This window comes from Arachis duranensis, chromosome 9 (genome assembly GCF_000817695.3).
Source record: "Arachis duranensis cultivar V14167 chromosome 9, aradu.V14167.gnm2.J7QH, whole genome shotgun sequence".
Lineage (NCBI taxonomy): Eukaryota > Viridiplantae > Streptophyta > Magnoliopsida > Fabales > Fabaceae > Arachis > Arachis duranensis.
In genome coordinates, this window is record NC_029780.3 from 55163046 (window position 1) to 55179390 (window position 16345).

At 37.0% G+C, this 16345-nt stretch overlaps 1 protein-coding gene across 1 annotated transcript; it reads right to left on the reverse strand.

The window, feature by feature from the left end:
- Nucleotides 1–4961: 4961 nt before the first annotated feature.
- Nucleotides 4962–16137, reverse strand: LOC107465728 (probable inactive ATP-dependent zinc metalloprotease FTSHI 5, chloroplastic). Its single transcript, XM_016084695.3, has 19 exons — nucleotides 15140–16137; nucleotides 14194–14665; nucleotides 13866–14066; nucleotides 13483–13776; nucleotides 13119–13391; nucleotides 12487–12576; nucleotides 12233–12364; nucleotides 11849–12022; nucleotides 11271–11392; nucleotides 10953–11154; nucleotides 9961–10089; nucleotides 9113–9295; nucleotides 8793–8912; nucleotides 7711–7896; nucleotides 7467–7541; nucleotides 6653–6712; nucleotides 6471–6578; nucleotides 5623–5703; nucleotides 4962–5277 (listed from the first exon to the last, which is right to left on the reverse strand). Exons 1-19 carry the CDS (start codon nucleotides 16036–16038, stop codon nucleotides 5224–5226), a joined length of 3855 nt encoding a protein of 1284 aa, XP_015940181.1. The 5' UTR covers nucleotides 16039–16137; the 3' UTR covers nucleotides 4962–5223.
- Nucleotides 16138–16345: the final 208 nt, after the last annotated feature.

Sequence of the window (16345 nt, forward strand, 5' to 3'; positions counted from 1 at the left end):
ACAATTATTGGGAACAACTCAACACTTCTCTAGAAGACTTGAGTTACAATTGGATCAATTAAGGGTGGAACATCAAGAACACTCCATCATTCTCCATGAAATTAGAGAAGATCAAAGAGCAATGAGGGAGGAGCAACAAAGGCAAGGAAGAGACATAGAAGAGCTCAAGGACATCATTGGTTCTTCAAGAAGGAAGCGCCACCATCACTAAGGTGGACTCATTCCTTGTTCTTATTTCTCTGTTTTTCGATTTTCAAGCTTTATATTATCTATGTTTGTGTCTTTATTACATGATCATTAGTATGTAGTAACTATGTCTTAAAGCTATGAATAATTCCATGAATCCTTCACCTTTCTTAAATGAAACATGTTTTTAATACAAAAAGAACAACAAGTACATGAGTTTTGAATTTACCCTTGAATTTAGTTTAATTATATTGATGTGGTGACAATACATTTTGTTTTCTGAATGAATGCTTGAATAGTGCATATTTTTTATCTTGTTGTTTATGAATGTTAAAATTGTTGGCTCTTGAAAGAATGATGAACAAAGAGAAATGCTATTGATAATCTGAAAAACCATGAAATTGATTCTTGAAGCAAGAAAAAGCAGTGAATAGCAAAAGCTTGCAAAAAAAAAAAAGTGGCGAAAATAAATAATGGAAAGAAAAAGAAAAAGCAAGCACAAAAAGCCAATAGCCCTTAAAACCAAAAGGCAAGGGTAAAAAGGATCCAAGGCTTTGAGCATCAATGGATAGGAAGGCCCAAGGAAATCAAATTCAGGCCTAAGCAGCTAAATCAAGCTGTCCCTAACCATGTGCTTGTGGCATGTAGGTCCAAGTGAAAAGCTTGAGACTGAATGGTTAAAGTCGTGATCTAAAGCAAAAAGAGTGTGCTTAAGAGATTTGGACACCTCTAACTGGGACTTTAGCAAAGCTGAGTCACAATCTGAAAAGGTTCACCCAGTCATGTGTCTGTGGCATTTATGTATCTGGTGGTAATATTGGAAAACAAAGTGCTTAGGGCTACGGCCAAGACTCATAAAAGTAGCTGTGCTAGAGAATTAACAAACTTAACTAGGAGAATCAATAACACTATCTGAAATTCTAAGTTCCTAGAGATGCCAATCATTCAAAACTTCAAAGGATAAAGTGAGATGCCAAAACTGTTCAGAAGCAAAAAGCTACAAGTCCCGCTCATTTAATTAGAATTAATATTCATTGATATTCTGAGCTTTATAGTACATTCTCTTCTTTTTATCCTAATTGATTTTTAGTTGCTTGGGGACAAGCAACAATTTAAGTTTGGTGTTGTGATGAGCGAATAATTTATACGCTTTTTGGCATTGTTTTAGGTAGTTTTTAGTAGGATCTAGCTACTTTTAGGGATGTTTTCATTAGTTTTTATCCTAAATTCACATTTCTGGACTTTACTATGAGTTTGTGTGGTTTTCTGTGATTTCAGGTACTTTCTGGCTGAAATTGAGGGACCTGAGCAAAACTCTGATAAAAGGCTGACAAAAGACTGCTGATGCTGTTGGATTCTGACCTCCCTGCACTCGAAATGGATTTTCTAGAGCTACAGAATCCAAATGGCACGCTCTCAACGGCGTTGAAAAGTAGACATCCAGAGCTTTCCAGCAATATATAATAGTCCAAACTTTATTCGAGATTAGACGATGTAAACTGGCGCTCAACGCCAGTTTCATGCTGCATTCTGGAGTCAAACGCCAGAAACACGTCACGAACCATAGTTGAACGCCAGAAACACGTTGGCTAGTCTAGTATAAATAGGACATTTTACTATTGTATTAGACATCTTTGGTCTTGGTTTTATTCCATTATTCATCTTAGGAGACTATTGATCATTCATGGGGGCTGGCCATTCGGCTATGCCCGGACCACCATCACTTATGTATTTTCAACGGTGGAGTTTCTACACACCATAGATTAAGGGTGTGGAGCTCTGCTGTACCTCAAGTTTTAATGCAATTACTACTATTTTCTATTCAATTCAGTTTATTCTTGTTCTAAGATATTCGTTGCACTTCAACATGATGAATGTGATGATCCGTGACACCCATCATCATTCTCACCTATAAACGCGTGACTGACAACCACTTCCGTTCAAGGATTGAATGACTGTGACGAGCTTCAAACTCGCGATTGTTGGGCGTGATGACAAACTCAAAAGTATCAATGGATTATATTCCAGCATGATTGAGAACCGACAGATGATTAGTCGTGCTGTGACAGAGCATTTGGACCATTTTCACTGAGAGGATGGGATGTAGCCATTGACAACGGTGATGCCCTACATACAGCTTGCCATGGAAAGGAGTAAGAAGGATTGGATGAAGGTAGTAGGAAATCAGAGATTCAGAAGGAGCACAGCATCTTCATATGCCTATCTGAAATTCCCATCAATGATTTACATAAGTATTTCTATCTTTATTTTCTGTTTATTTGTTATTATTATTCAAAAACTCTATAACCACTTATTATTCGCCTAACTGAGATTTACAAGATGACCATAGCTTGCTTCATTCCAACAATCTCCGTGGGATCGACCCTTACTCACGTAAGGTTTATTACTTGGACGACCCAGTGCACTTGCTGGTTAGTTGTGAGAGGTTGTGAAGAAAGTGCTGAGTTATAAACGTGCATACCAAATGAAAATGTCAGTTGCTGCCAGTACTCCTGATGTTTAAAGTAGTGCTCTTGAGGCACGAAAGATGGTGGAGGAATTTGTTGAGCTTCTTCTTCTGCTTATCCTCCACTTGGGACCCTATCATACTATCTTGCATGCTCCATAGTCTTCCTTAAAATTGGTCGCTCAATGGGGATAGAAAAAACATTATCCAAGCAAACCTCCGCGGCCTCACAAAGCCAGTAAATAAAATGAGGGAAGGCCAACTTAGCATGTGTGTTGGCGTTAGAAGCAATGCTATAGAGTTGTTGTGGAATGATGTCCTTCACCGCCACCTCATAGCTGATCATGATGTAGTGGATCATGATAGCTATATCCATTGTGCACTCCGAGCGGTTGCTAGTCAAGATAATAGAGCGTTGGATGAACTCCAACCATCCCCTAGCAACTAGTTTGAGGTCATGCTGGCTCAATTGGTTCAACTGTCCGTCCGAGCTCAACCTCCACTAAGCTCCCAGGAGGCAAATGTCAGCAAGAACTTAGTCATACCTCCGGTCTCGGCTCATCCTCTTATTATAAGTCTCCGAACCATAATTTGGAGGCAATAGCCGAGGGGCCGCCCTAACCATTCTTGGATTAAAGTCCACGACTTTTCCCCTCACATAAGTTTGATAGTTCATCTCGTTCACCCTACGAACAAGAACCTTATAGGTCATCCACGCATTACTGTAGAACTTTTGGACTATCAACTAACCCATATCGGTATGCAAATTGCACAAAAATCGCCAACCTCTCCTCTCTATTTGATGTCGAATCTCCGCCTCATGAGAAAGTTGAGTCCCCACCTCTTTTCCACTCATGACATGGATGGCCTTACATTCCTCTTTTGGATTTAAAATTGTATCACTGGAGAATGTATTAGGAGGCCTCTCAACATTTTGCTTGCTCAACTACCCTATTTGCACTTCCAAGTTTCGAATTGAGGCTCTAGTTTCTTGTATGAAACTCTGAGTAGTCTTGGAGAGTTCTGCCAATTGTGCTTCCGATGCTGAGGTATCCTGTGTAGCTGCAGGGTGGATTTAAGGATCGATGTTGCTGGTTGAAAGGATTTTTCCAGTTGAAGTGGGGGTTTTTGTTGAAGTTGGACTGCCTTTGAAAATTTGGGTAATTTCTCCATCCCCGGTTGTATGTCTTGGAAAAGGGATCATTATTATCAAGTCTTGAAGAGTAACCCATGTAATTATCTTGCTCCAGAGGGGATTGCTCAGAACAAAAGCTTTCAAAATCCTAGATAGTAACAGATGACACTTGCATACCTCTCAAATGTTGAATGATGGCAACAATCTGTTGAGACATAGTTTTATTCTGAACCAAAATGGCATCCAAAGCATCCAACTCCATGAGACATTTTTTTACGGTTCTCCCTGATGAATGTAAGTGCTTATTATTAGCTACTATCTCTATCAAATCCAAGGCCTTATCAGTGGTCTTCATATACAAAGAACCTCCTGCAGAGTTATCCTAAAAGAGCCAAAAGCTGGAGTGATACCATCATAGAAGATCTATAATTGTACCCAATCCGCAAATATGTCCAGAAAGCATTTCTTTATCATAGCCTTATATCTCTCTCAAGTTTCATAGAGAGATTCCCCTTAAAACTCTCTAGATGTCTGAATATCAGTCTTCGACTTAGTTAACCTCTGAAGCAAGAAGACTTTAGTAAAGAACTTACTAGATAAATTCACCCAGCTTTTACTCTTTAAGCCACTCCAATCAGCACAGATACTTTGTGTCTTTTGTTTGCTTGAATTGAATCTTGTGTTTGTTCGTTTGTTTGCTTGCTGTTTATTTACTTCTTAACTTAATATTGTGGTGTTTGCTAATTTTTTGTTACATGTCTAAACTTGAACTAAATCTTACGTTAGCTGAATTTTTTTTGTGTATCTAAATATGAGAATCAAAGTGTTTTTGTATAAAATTTGTTGTTCTCGCTCTTACGAAATTGTTTTGTACATGATTGATAATTGCAACTCTAGTATGGAAATTAATGACCGACCATAACCACCACAAGGTGACGCGGGTCAACCAATTGAAACAAATTTTCCAGAAGCACGAGAAGGAGGACAAGAAGAAACACAAGATGATGGCGAATTTTAATTAATTCGTAATCTTGGACAAAATGTATTTGTATATTGTTCCAATGTTTTATGACTTTCTTATATTTTTTAAGAAAATTTTCATTAGAATTTCCATAAAATTATCAATTAGGGAGATGGAGTATGGGATCCTACGGGGAATGCAAGAAATAAGGATGGGGATAAATATTTCACACAGTGGGGTCGCGGGCAGATATGGGGAGCAAATCAGGGTTCGGGCACGGGGAGCAAGGAGGCATCCCCCGCCGGTTGACATCCCTAGAACAAACGCATGACAATAATTTACCATATCAATTTGGAAGTTAATCACGCTTCTAAGTACAAATGAACATCCTAACCAAACAAAATAACAAAAATGAACTAGGGCCTCACTTAAGACTGTACAATACCGATAGTATCCCCTTTTTTATCTAGGATGTTAGGAGAGCACTTCCAATGCGTTTCCACTTTCAAGGAATCCGCGGGATGTTGGCTGAAAACAATAACAGAAACAGTTAGTTCATCTATAATAGATGTATCATACAATTGTATTGTTGTTTTAACATAAATTATACATGATACAACGTCTTGCAGTGACAAATTAAAAGATATTTGTATGATAAATGTCAATGTGGTTTTGCAAACTCAACATTGATATGCCATACTATCTATGGTAACACATAAGAAACCAAAAGTAACTAATAAACACAAAAGGCTTGGGAAAATTAATCGGTTTCGTGTAGAGTAAGTGACAAGGCAATGATATAAAAAGCCGAGGGACTCTATTGAAATTGCTAGACTTATAGGAAGATCCAAAGTTTTCACAATAATCATATACCTCACTAGCTTGAAGTTCACAAAGAGAAAAAGGTTCTTTCTCTTTGATTCCACCATTATCCTTGGTAATTCTTTCCAAATCCTGCTAGAGAGCAACTTGTGTTATGAACAAGGGAATAACAACTTTCAGAGATCAAGTATGAACCATAAATGTGGCCAAACAGATGCCTTATATGCTTTTAATCAGATAATCAGCAATCGAGCTCACTGAACAGGCACTTCAATTTAATTTGAGAATCTAATATATACTACTGATTTATCCATTCCCAATACAATAAATATATAAATAATACCAGCTAAAAGGAGACCAGCAAAATTTAGAGAACAGGTGAATAACCACAAAAGTGGATCCAGCTGAGTCTATATACTAAAACAATTGAAGAAATATATAAATAGCATAACCAAATAATTGAAATTCATAGATGTAACAAACAATAATACCTCTTAAAATTGTAAATAATAGCAAGGTTGGTTAATATTCCCCAAAAATATAAACAAATTGGAATTAACAAACATGCAATTAAATTAAAATTACCAAATCATTGATTCAAAGAGAGGATAAGATATTGCAAAAGCAATGCTAGATCAAGAGGTTAAGCTTCTGGGTTGGCAGCTTTCCCTAAGACATAACCATATTAAGTGGTTGAAATGAACAAAAATTTTGGGTAATGATTCAGTCAATATATCCTTTGTCAATGGATATGATAAATGGGGACCTTTAACAGAATTAGGTAGATGCATACTCATGCTCCTTGGATATCAACAGAAAAACACGCGGGCAAAGGTTTCAGGATAGCCTAAAAAAGTACACAATACTAAATATAGCATTCCAGACACATTATCAGTTACCTTTCCAGTCAAAATTTCAAACTCAAGTAACTCCTCTACAATCTTTTCTAGCACCTGCCGATTTTTCCGTAGCATTTGACTTGCTTTGAGATATGCCAAATCAAACATCTAGAAACATCATAAGTAGATCAAGTAAGAAGCTTTTTCATACAAGAAGTTGAATTTTACTAAGAAACAGCTACCTTTTCAACTTTAGCCGCCATCACATACTCATGATCATCCCCCATGCTTAGTGCAGTAGACTACGTCACCAAAATGACACAAGAAAACGTATAAAATAATAGCATTTAAAGAAAATAATAATAACCATAATAGATGTTTGCCTTTCTTATGTAGTTGACATAATTCCCTCCATAATATAAACATATAGTTTTGTTTATCAAAAAGCAGTACACTACAATCTTCTTTGCTTACAAAAATAAAAAATACAAAAATGGGAAAGATGAAACTTGATAGTGATAGAAGCATGTAGGACACCAGCATTGGAAACCCAGACTACAATTCATCGTGGAACTGGAAAAGCAGTATTTCAAAGATTAATGGTTATACATTTGAGTTTGAGGAAATCAATCAACATTAGAGTAAAATATGAAACTCTTCCTCCATCAAAATAACCCTTTATTCATATGTTGCATCAATGGGAAAGTTCATGATCAAGTCACACATGAAACATCCATAATTGAAACAGTTAAACAGAGAATTAACAAAGTGCACATGAAACATAGCCTTATATTGAAGAATTAACCATTTATGAGTTAAAATGCATTACTATTATGTTAGATTGATAGATTCTACATTCTCTGGTTCTTCTCAGAGTTTATGTTTTTTCTCCTTTATTTATAAAAAGCAATTCAGCAAATTAATCTAGAAAAGAAATCCACTTCTTAACATATTGAATATGCCTGCAACTCCCTACCAGATATTTTGAACCCCGCAAATGTAAGAAGGGAAAAAGATCATTCACCACAACAGCCAAAATGCATGTAAGGTGCATACCGCATTGCTATGGTAATAAATTGCAGCACTGTCATCTGGGGCCCAACCATACTGAATGACCATTCTTGTAGCAATCTGTTGTAAAAAAATTTCAAAAATAAATAAATAAATAAAAGAAAAAAAAAACCGTAGAAAAGGGTCGAATTTTCTGTGCTAATGAAAAAAATGATAAGCAGTATGTTCAATTTCAAAGATATTATAACATGAAAGACATGCAGATGTATCAACCACAGATACGACCAACCTCTTGCGCCTGTTGTATCTCAGATGAAGACAGAAAGTTTTCTTCCCCGAAAGGAAGTAGCATTTGAGATGCAACATGTGATCCAAAACAAAAGACAAGTTTCTTTTCAAGATATGATCTTGATTCTGAATTTCCATTAATGGAGCCTTCATTTCTTGCTTTTGTGATTTTTGTACATCCGATTCCCTGTACAAAACACAATTAAGCATCTATCATTATTCAAGTGACTATGATCAACAAATTATAATTTCCTCCATTGGAACACAATTACCATGCAGAATTTGGAGAACACAGGTTAGCACTTAGCTATAATCCCCATATAGAGCCACTTAGTTAAAAATCAGGGTTTCAGTCTTTATTATATTGTCATACAGCAAACTTGACTTAGGACTTGAAAAAGATTAGTCACTTCTAGAAACAAATGAGAGGCTAGACAGGCAACAGCAAATAGCAGAGATACTGTATTATATACTTTGTTAACACATATATATGCAATGCTTTTGAAGAAAAGTTATTCATCCATATCTTCTTCACCAAGTTAGGGAAACAGTAACACAGAGAAGCAAAAGTTGATTACCAACAAGTCCTGCTATAACAGCAGTAGATATGGCTAATAGTACAACGTAAATATTATCTTTCTTGCATTGCATTCAATAAATAGCCTCCTTAATAGAAGAAAAAGTTACTAGAAGAGAAGAAATGAATGCAACAGAATATAAGATATCCTCCATTCGGTTAATTTTCTTGTATTTGGTACAATGACTTTGTTCTCGATCGTGTTGTTTGGTAACTGGTCCCAGAACAAAATACAAAAATGATGAGATGATAAAGACAGAGAAAAAATAGAGAGAAAACTTGTCTCAGGACAAATATTTTGCCTGTTTCTATACATGTCTCCTTTTCCAAATAGGTTTCTCCCCTCCAATGTCTCTAAATTTGTGTCCCTAGATAGTCTCGAAATGCAGCCTAAACTCCTATGAACTACTTGAAAGAGAAGCAACATTTCTACCGCCAGAGATGTATTATGTAAATGAGAATATTTCCAGGCAATATAAAGCAGAGCATGGACGAATATGTCTAACCTGCCAGGATAGTGGTTCAAGCCATAAATTGTCAGCCTCATCAAAATTTGGTAATAAAAGAGCAATAAGACCACGGCCAGCTGCCCAGACAGCATGTGGAAATTTGCTTTCCCTCGTCCACTGAACAATAATGAAAATCCATTTAGTTATTTTTCTCTAGCATCATAATGATATTAAATTTTAACTTCAAAAGAGTAGAAAACTTAGGCTGCTACTATACTCAAATTTGAAAATGGATGACAAAACTCAGTGATTATCCATAAGGAGGAGCTTTATGTTGAATACATAACAAGCATTATGGAAAAATCATTGTTTCTTACATCAAGTGGGGGACTCAAAAGCTCTATCCCATTGCTTATCTGACCATATGGTTCCATCAAATCAACAACACTCTGCAGATCCTCCTTTGTCAATGTCAGTCCAAGATGATTCACCCATGCTTTGCTTAACATCTTGGCAATTTTAGTCTTCCGCAGAAACGAGGGAATTGCAGAACTGAAAGTCTAACCAAAGGAAATAAATATACTTCATTCTTACTGGACAAAGTAAATCAAACAAAAATTTAGAAAATATGGTTGTAAAAAGAAACAGATCCATATGAGTATCAAGTTAACAAGGCAAATAAATATATAAATAAATAAAATTAAGCAGTATGAAGTACTGTTCAATCTGCTTTTCATTAAAAATCTGCATAATTTAAAAAAAAAAAAACAAAGAAACAAACAAAGAGAGAGAGTAAACTTGAATTCTTGAAAAGAATAACAGAAATGCAAAGATGTTAATACTATTATAAACATGCTTCAAATTCATTTCTTTAACTGCAGAAAGCATTTGAGGAGAAATGTCTTCCTTTTCCTCTCTAAGTTCTTTTCTTTTTCTAATCCAATGCATGTCACTAAGCACAAATCTAAATTATTATGTTATTCTAACCTTAAACAATATAGAAGTAAAGCCAAGTTCATACTAGTTAAATAAAGTATTAGTTGACTTGCTTGGGGAAGTCTCTGCAATTGATCACAAAAGGGGCTAGAATCATATCCTGCTTTATGGAAGGCAAGGGATTACCTCCTGTAGCTTAACTCTAACTCATTAAGCCCCACACATAAATTTAAATATAAAAGAGTTCCTGATATTGTTGAAAATAAGTACAGAATCAGCAAACTCTTACTGCAAATAAACCACAGTAGCTCATCAATTCATCTGTGTCAAGAACTTTGCTTCGGAAGGCACTTCCTTCTAAAGCAACAGGTACGAGTTTTAATTCAATAGGCCGTAAAAGAGCTGTCTTCTCAGCAACCTGAAATCAAAGAGCTTTTAAGTGTAAATGTAGGGAGGACATATATATATGGTGGATTCTAGTATGCCTATACTTATGGTGGCTACAGTGGCTATGCAAGTGTTATTAAAATTAAAATCATACTTTTTTTTACATTTTGGTAACACTTTTTTTAGCAACACTTTTTAGAAAGCATTGTTAAATAATAAAAAAACGTTATTTTAATTTTAACAACACTTTTTGAAATACACACAACAACAACAACAACAACAACAAAGCCTTTTTTTTCCCATTGGGTGGGATGAGCTAGATGGATTAGTCGATGCCCTACGATCTGTCATGTATCATGTTCGAAGTAAGATTTATGCTTAGGTTTCTCTTTACCACCTCATTTAGAGTCTTCTTAAGTCTCCCTCTCCCTTATCTTAAGGTCAAGAAATTTGTTGGGACAAATGTCCTTAATAGCAATAACTATTAATTAATACAAACGAACTGCAGATTCCTGGGCCCCCCACACTCTCCAAAAATGTTATCTATAATTCACCGTCAGAAAGGTCACTTATTTTTTTGCATTGTTTGATGAGTTCTATCGTATCAAAAATCCTCTGGGTTACTTGGTGGAAACTAACTTTATCCCTCTACTATGGAGCAGTTTCAAGGATTTTAAGATATAAGAATTTTTATTTTATCTATGACTTCTGTTTCGTTCTTATTCGTGGTAGCTTAAGTACCATTACCATTTCCAACATAAACAGAAACCAGGCACTGGGTACTCTACATGCATTCTAAACTTCTCTTGTAAGATATCTTATAATCCTCTTACTTGTACTTTTCCTGTTCTCTGTAATTGAATTTTCGAAGGGGAAAGTGATGTTTGGATTTACCTTTTTCCAGTCTACATAATCAATAAGCTGATCATCCATGGTTTCCTCTGCTGCCAAGTATAATATTTTTTCTCTCTCTGTTTGAGTCGGTCTTTGAAGATGAAATATTCTATCCATGCGACCTGGCCTCTGCAAGGCTTCGTCAATTTGTTTGAGATTTCTTGTAGTAGCCATCAAAACAACCCCATCTTGTTTCTCAAAGCTGCAAATTGTAACAGTGAACAGAATAAGATAAACCGCATAGCTCGATCCATTGCTGATATATGAGCATATATTCATTGTCAGTAAGCCAGCAAAGAACCCAAAGATATAAATTACCCATCAAGTTCCACAAGCAGTTGATTAATGAAAGATTCATGATCCTGATTTTTGGTATGAATAAATGTGCCACGTACACCAGCGAAAAGGTCAAAATCCTCCACAAATATTATTACAGGAGCCTACATGTAGCTGCAAGCTAATCAGTAAAACAGGAGATAGATAACCTAGACTGGATAGAGTAACAGATTCAGACTACCACAGTACTACAGAGGATGCATAGATGAAAGATCAATGTCTAAAAACACCAAGGAATAAAAAATTGAGGACTGGCACACAATTCAAATGGTTTGACCACTAGTCAAACCAAGGATACATCAGTGGCCAATTTAAATGAAACATGAACATACAAAGCTTATATTATTGGACATTTTTACCAACTCCTCTCTTCTGAACTAAATATTTTATTCTGATCAAAGAAACAAGGTTCTAAAACAGTGTAAGTTAAGGAAAATCAGAATAAACATTAAGATGGTTTAAGAGGATAATCAAATCTCTTGCTGTCTGAAACAAAGGTTCTAAAACAGTGTAAGTTAAGGAAAAAGAGAATAAACATTAAGGTGGTTTAAGAGGATAACCAAATCTCTTGCTGTCTGAAACAATTCCCGAACATTAGATGCACTTTGTCCAACCCACAAGCCAGCTTCCAATTGTTGGGCCTTAATTTCAACAACTGGCACTCTTGCCTCGGCAGCGATAGCCAGTGCTAGAGATGTCTTTCCTGTACCCCTCTCGCCTACAATAAGAACTCCCTGCATATAGAGAACAGTTCTCAGGAGCTGATCTTAGTTGATACAGGCATTTTCAAATCATATTCTGCATGTGAAACAGAGAAGGATGCCTCCGATAAGAGGATACATGTAGTTTCATCAAAACAAAGTTGTTAATTTTGATCTTTTTGGAGGATGCCTTATCCACTTTTTATAATTTTTCGATTGAAAAATCTTCATGCTATATCATACCCGAGGTGCCCGTGCACCCATTTCTTGAAATGCCCTTGGATTTTGCAAAAATGCCACAACTTCATTGATTTCCTCTTTCATAGACTCAATACTTGCAAAATTCTTCAAAGGTATTGGTGGTTTCTTCACCCTCTGCAAAACAGCCATAAAGCTTACAACTTTTCCTCTGCGAGAATAGTATATACTAAATACTGCCAAAACAGATTTAAAGGAGAGGGCCACCCCTGCCGCGCTGCAGGGGGTTGCTTGGTTACCTTCATCTGTTCAAAAGCTGTCTTTATGGGGTCAACACCATCCTTTCTCTTCTGCTTTATTCTTCTTAATTTTTGGTTAACATAATACTTCTGCAAAAGATTTTATTATAATGAGTAATAATAAGCTTCCAATCTACTAGTCAAGAAACCATGCTCATTGACAGACACTAAATCAAGGAAGCTGAAGGCATGGCATTAGTGGTTGTAATCTATGTCCAGGAGGGCAATAACATGGGTTATTGCTTAATAAATAATTAAAGAATATAAGACCTACATTCTTATCAATGAAACTGACCAACTCAGTATATTTAATAAGGAAATTTTAAAGCTCGGTTTAAATCAAATACAACATATTTGAATCAACAAAATTTTTTCTTAACAGTTCAGTAAAACTAAATTGGAATAGACTCCTATGTGATTGTGACCTCTGCAATATTGCTTTCATCTTAAATTGTAAGCAATCAATTTATCCCCAAGCTAGGGTAACATAATAAAATGTCACTATGCAAACATCAAAATTGAAACAAGTAATACACAAGCTAACGTATAGCAGGATTGCAGGAATCCCCCACAACATGGAAACAATCAGAAATTTAGAAGATAGTGTGTCAGATGCAACAAAGAAGCAATACCACTCGGCGCAACTTCTGCATATTTGGATCTCTTCGAAAAGGACCATAGCCAAACAGACGTGGGACTTTTCTCCGCAAAAATTTGAACACATGAAACATAACAAATCCGAATACAGCAGCTCTAACAAAAAACCAAAAGTACCATCCAGTGAGTTCATCCGTTAATCTGGATTTATAATTGAATTCTGCCTCTGATTGCCATTTCAAGTACCACGTGGCGTCAACTGTCTGATATATTTCCTCTGGCCAAGCCATTCCTAATCTCATCCTCACCTGTAATACAGTGATAACAGAGGTTTCAACAACTTGTCATTCGAAACTGACCACTTAATTAGCAAATGGGAAGTTCTCAGATCAACGATACCGGATAAGGGACTAAAAACTCCACAATAGGAAACCCTATCACCATCATTAAGTCATCAGTTATATCCTTAAGTTCTGTAAAGATCCGATTTCTTGCTTTCACAACAACTTCAGAATTCCACAGCCCATTAAAAACCCAGCGAGACACCCTAAATATCAGAAGGAACTGCTGACGGAAGTCCAGCTCTGAGAAAGGAACCCACATCAGATGAACAGCTGTTGGAACACCAGAGGCAAGCATTTTCATATACAGCTCATCGAAACCCCCAAAATCTTCAAAAAGCATTTCAAACTCCTGAAATAAGAAGGTATACACTAACCATCATATGAGTAACAAAACAAAACAGGTCTCTTAAGAAGAAATACAATTGATAAGGCTACAACCTTTATGTCAACATAAAATTCTTTCTCCTCCCCCTTTAATGCAACATACATGGCACCCCAATCGTGCCTAATCCGAGCATGCTCTATTAGCTTTCTGGAGACAGCATAAGGAACAGCCACGGGATGCATTTCCCATCTATTTTTCTCTTCATTGTACCATGCCCATGACATTACTCGATCACGGTCCAAAAGAATCCTTTCCTACAATGGGCAGGTAATGAGAAATGAACATAGCAGCGCCAAAAAGCCTTTATGCTCAAAATATGTATGGTTAAAACATAATAAAGTTGATGCAGCACTAAAAATACATCTAAAAGCGAAATGGAACCTGTCTTTCAGCCACATATTTTCTGCCAAACTCAGCATCTTCCATTAAATTGCGTTTTAAATCCGCTTTAGCTTCTTCGCGCCACTTCTTCCAACCATGGTACAAATGAAGGCTAACAGCTTTAGGAACCACAACCTCCTTATTTCCAAACATCCACTTTAACTGAACATCAGGAAAACCCTTAATCACATCTTCTTCTGGTGAGGAAACAATATAGCGATTTTCCTTGCCAAACTTCTTCATATGTTTTCTTATCTGAGCCTCTAAATTTCTTTGCATATCCCATGATTCTTGAAGACGTCTTTTCAATCTTTGAGCAAAATCAATGGAATCTTGATGAAAGAATGGCCCAAGATCTTCAACATCCAAAATACTAGGAAGAATGATTTGTTCTAAATGTTTTCTCTGTGCAGTTTCCAAGTCCTTTTGAACGTCCAATTTTGAGAGACTGGTAACTGGACTTGCAGACAAACTGAAACCACAAATTTATGCATGAAGACATATGATTCCAAAGGCTAATTCAAAACTGAGAATATTGTGCAACAAAGAAACCCTTTGCACTCAAAACTGAGAAAATTTGACATCGTCAAATAGATTAAAATAACACAAGTATTATATGGCCTTAATTGCAGCTTTGAATGGCTAATTCAAAAACATATTCAAGCAAAATTAAAGGTAACTTCAACTTCCTACCTATTTATCTGGCAACTCAGAGACAAAAGAATGATAAAAAGTGCGAGTTTTAAATCCAAAATATTGAAGAGTACGAGAAATGAAATCTCTTATGTGAATTTTCACCCAAACTGCCGCATTGACTCACCACCAACAAAACTAGATTAAAAAAACCACATCCAAATTTAACTAAGACATAACATAATAATACATTAATGCAACTAATCAAAATGCAATCAATCAGGTTATTAAAAAAAATGCATTCAAGTAAAACCTTTTGGTCTTCTCCTTGTGCCTCATTTCTCGCTTAAACCTCTCCACCATCTGCTCACACTCCCACTGAATGAAGTTAATCTCCCTGACTCCATAACTCAAAGCCACCGTCTCCTTCCTTGAAATCGCGTCTTCAAGATCCCCAACTTTCTCCCATATCCCATTGTACTCATCCTCCAACTCCGCAACCTTCTTCTCTATCGTCTCCACCGTCAACTTCTCTTCCTCCTCCAACCCCTTCTTCTTCTCCTTCCTCCTCAATTTTTCATACTCGCCTTTCGCAGCCAAAATCTCATCGATTATCTGCCCGGCGCGTTTCCCCAACGCACCCTTCTGCCTTCTCAGAACTCTCAACTGCGGGTACAGCCTGTCATTGATCTCCCCACGCACCTCCTCCTTCTTCTCATTCACCGCCTTCATCGCCGCCCCCACCTCCTCCATTCCCCCGTTCCCGTTCCTAACACCTTCCACAGTCCTCAGAAGAACCGAAACCGTTTCTAGAAGCTTCTCGGTGCAATCAGCGTACTCATGACCACTCTTCGCCTTCTCTTTCCCGCCGTTTTTCTTCTTCCAGGAAAAGACATCTTTCACAACGGCAGGGACGGCAATTGCAGTTGCCGTAGGAGGAGAGGAGAAGGCGCCGAGGGCCGTAACTCCAAGGGTGAAACAAAAGAGCGCTTCCTTGAAGAGGCATTTGGGAGGTGAGGCTACTCCGATGTCGTTTCGGTTTTGGTGTTTGGGTGTGGTTGTGGAAGCGCGCGTGATAGAGATGGGGTTGTTGTTGTTCCGGAGAAGGTTTAAATTGGGAATGAGTTTTTGGTTTCCGATTGGGAATTGGAATGGGAATGGTGAACGGAGGGAATGGGAATGGAGTGGGTGAGGGTGGAGTATAGAGTCCATTGAATTTTTAGTCAAAGGAGAGGAAGGAGGGAGGCAGAGAAAGACATAGGCATTGAACTAAGAACTAAGAAGTGTAGTGGTAGAGTGTGGACTGTGGAGTGTGGGAGTGACGGAAATGGATCCTCTCCATTGATCTCTCATTTTTAATTGGGTAGTGCTAGGGAGCTAATGGCCTAATTGTACAATGTGTATAATGGGTTAAACCTTTGGTCTATGAATAAAATGAACATCACTCCAGGGATAATAAACATCTCATGTCATCAAATCACTCATCCTAAAAATTTGACCGTTTGAATCTAGAATTCTA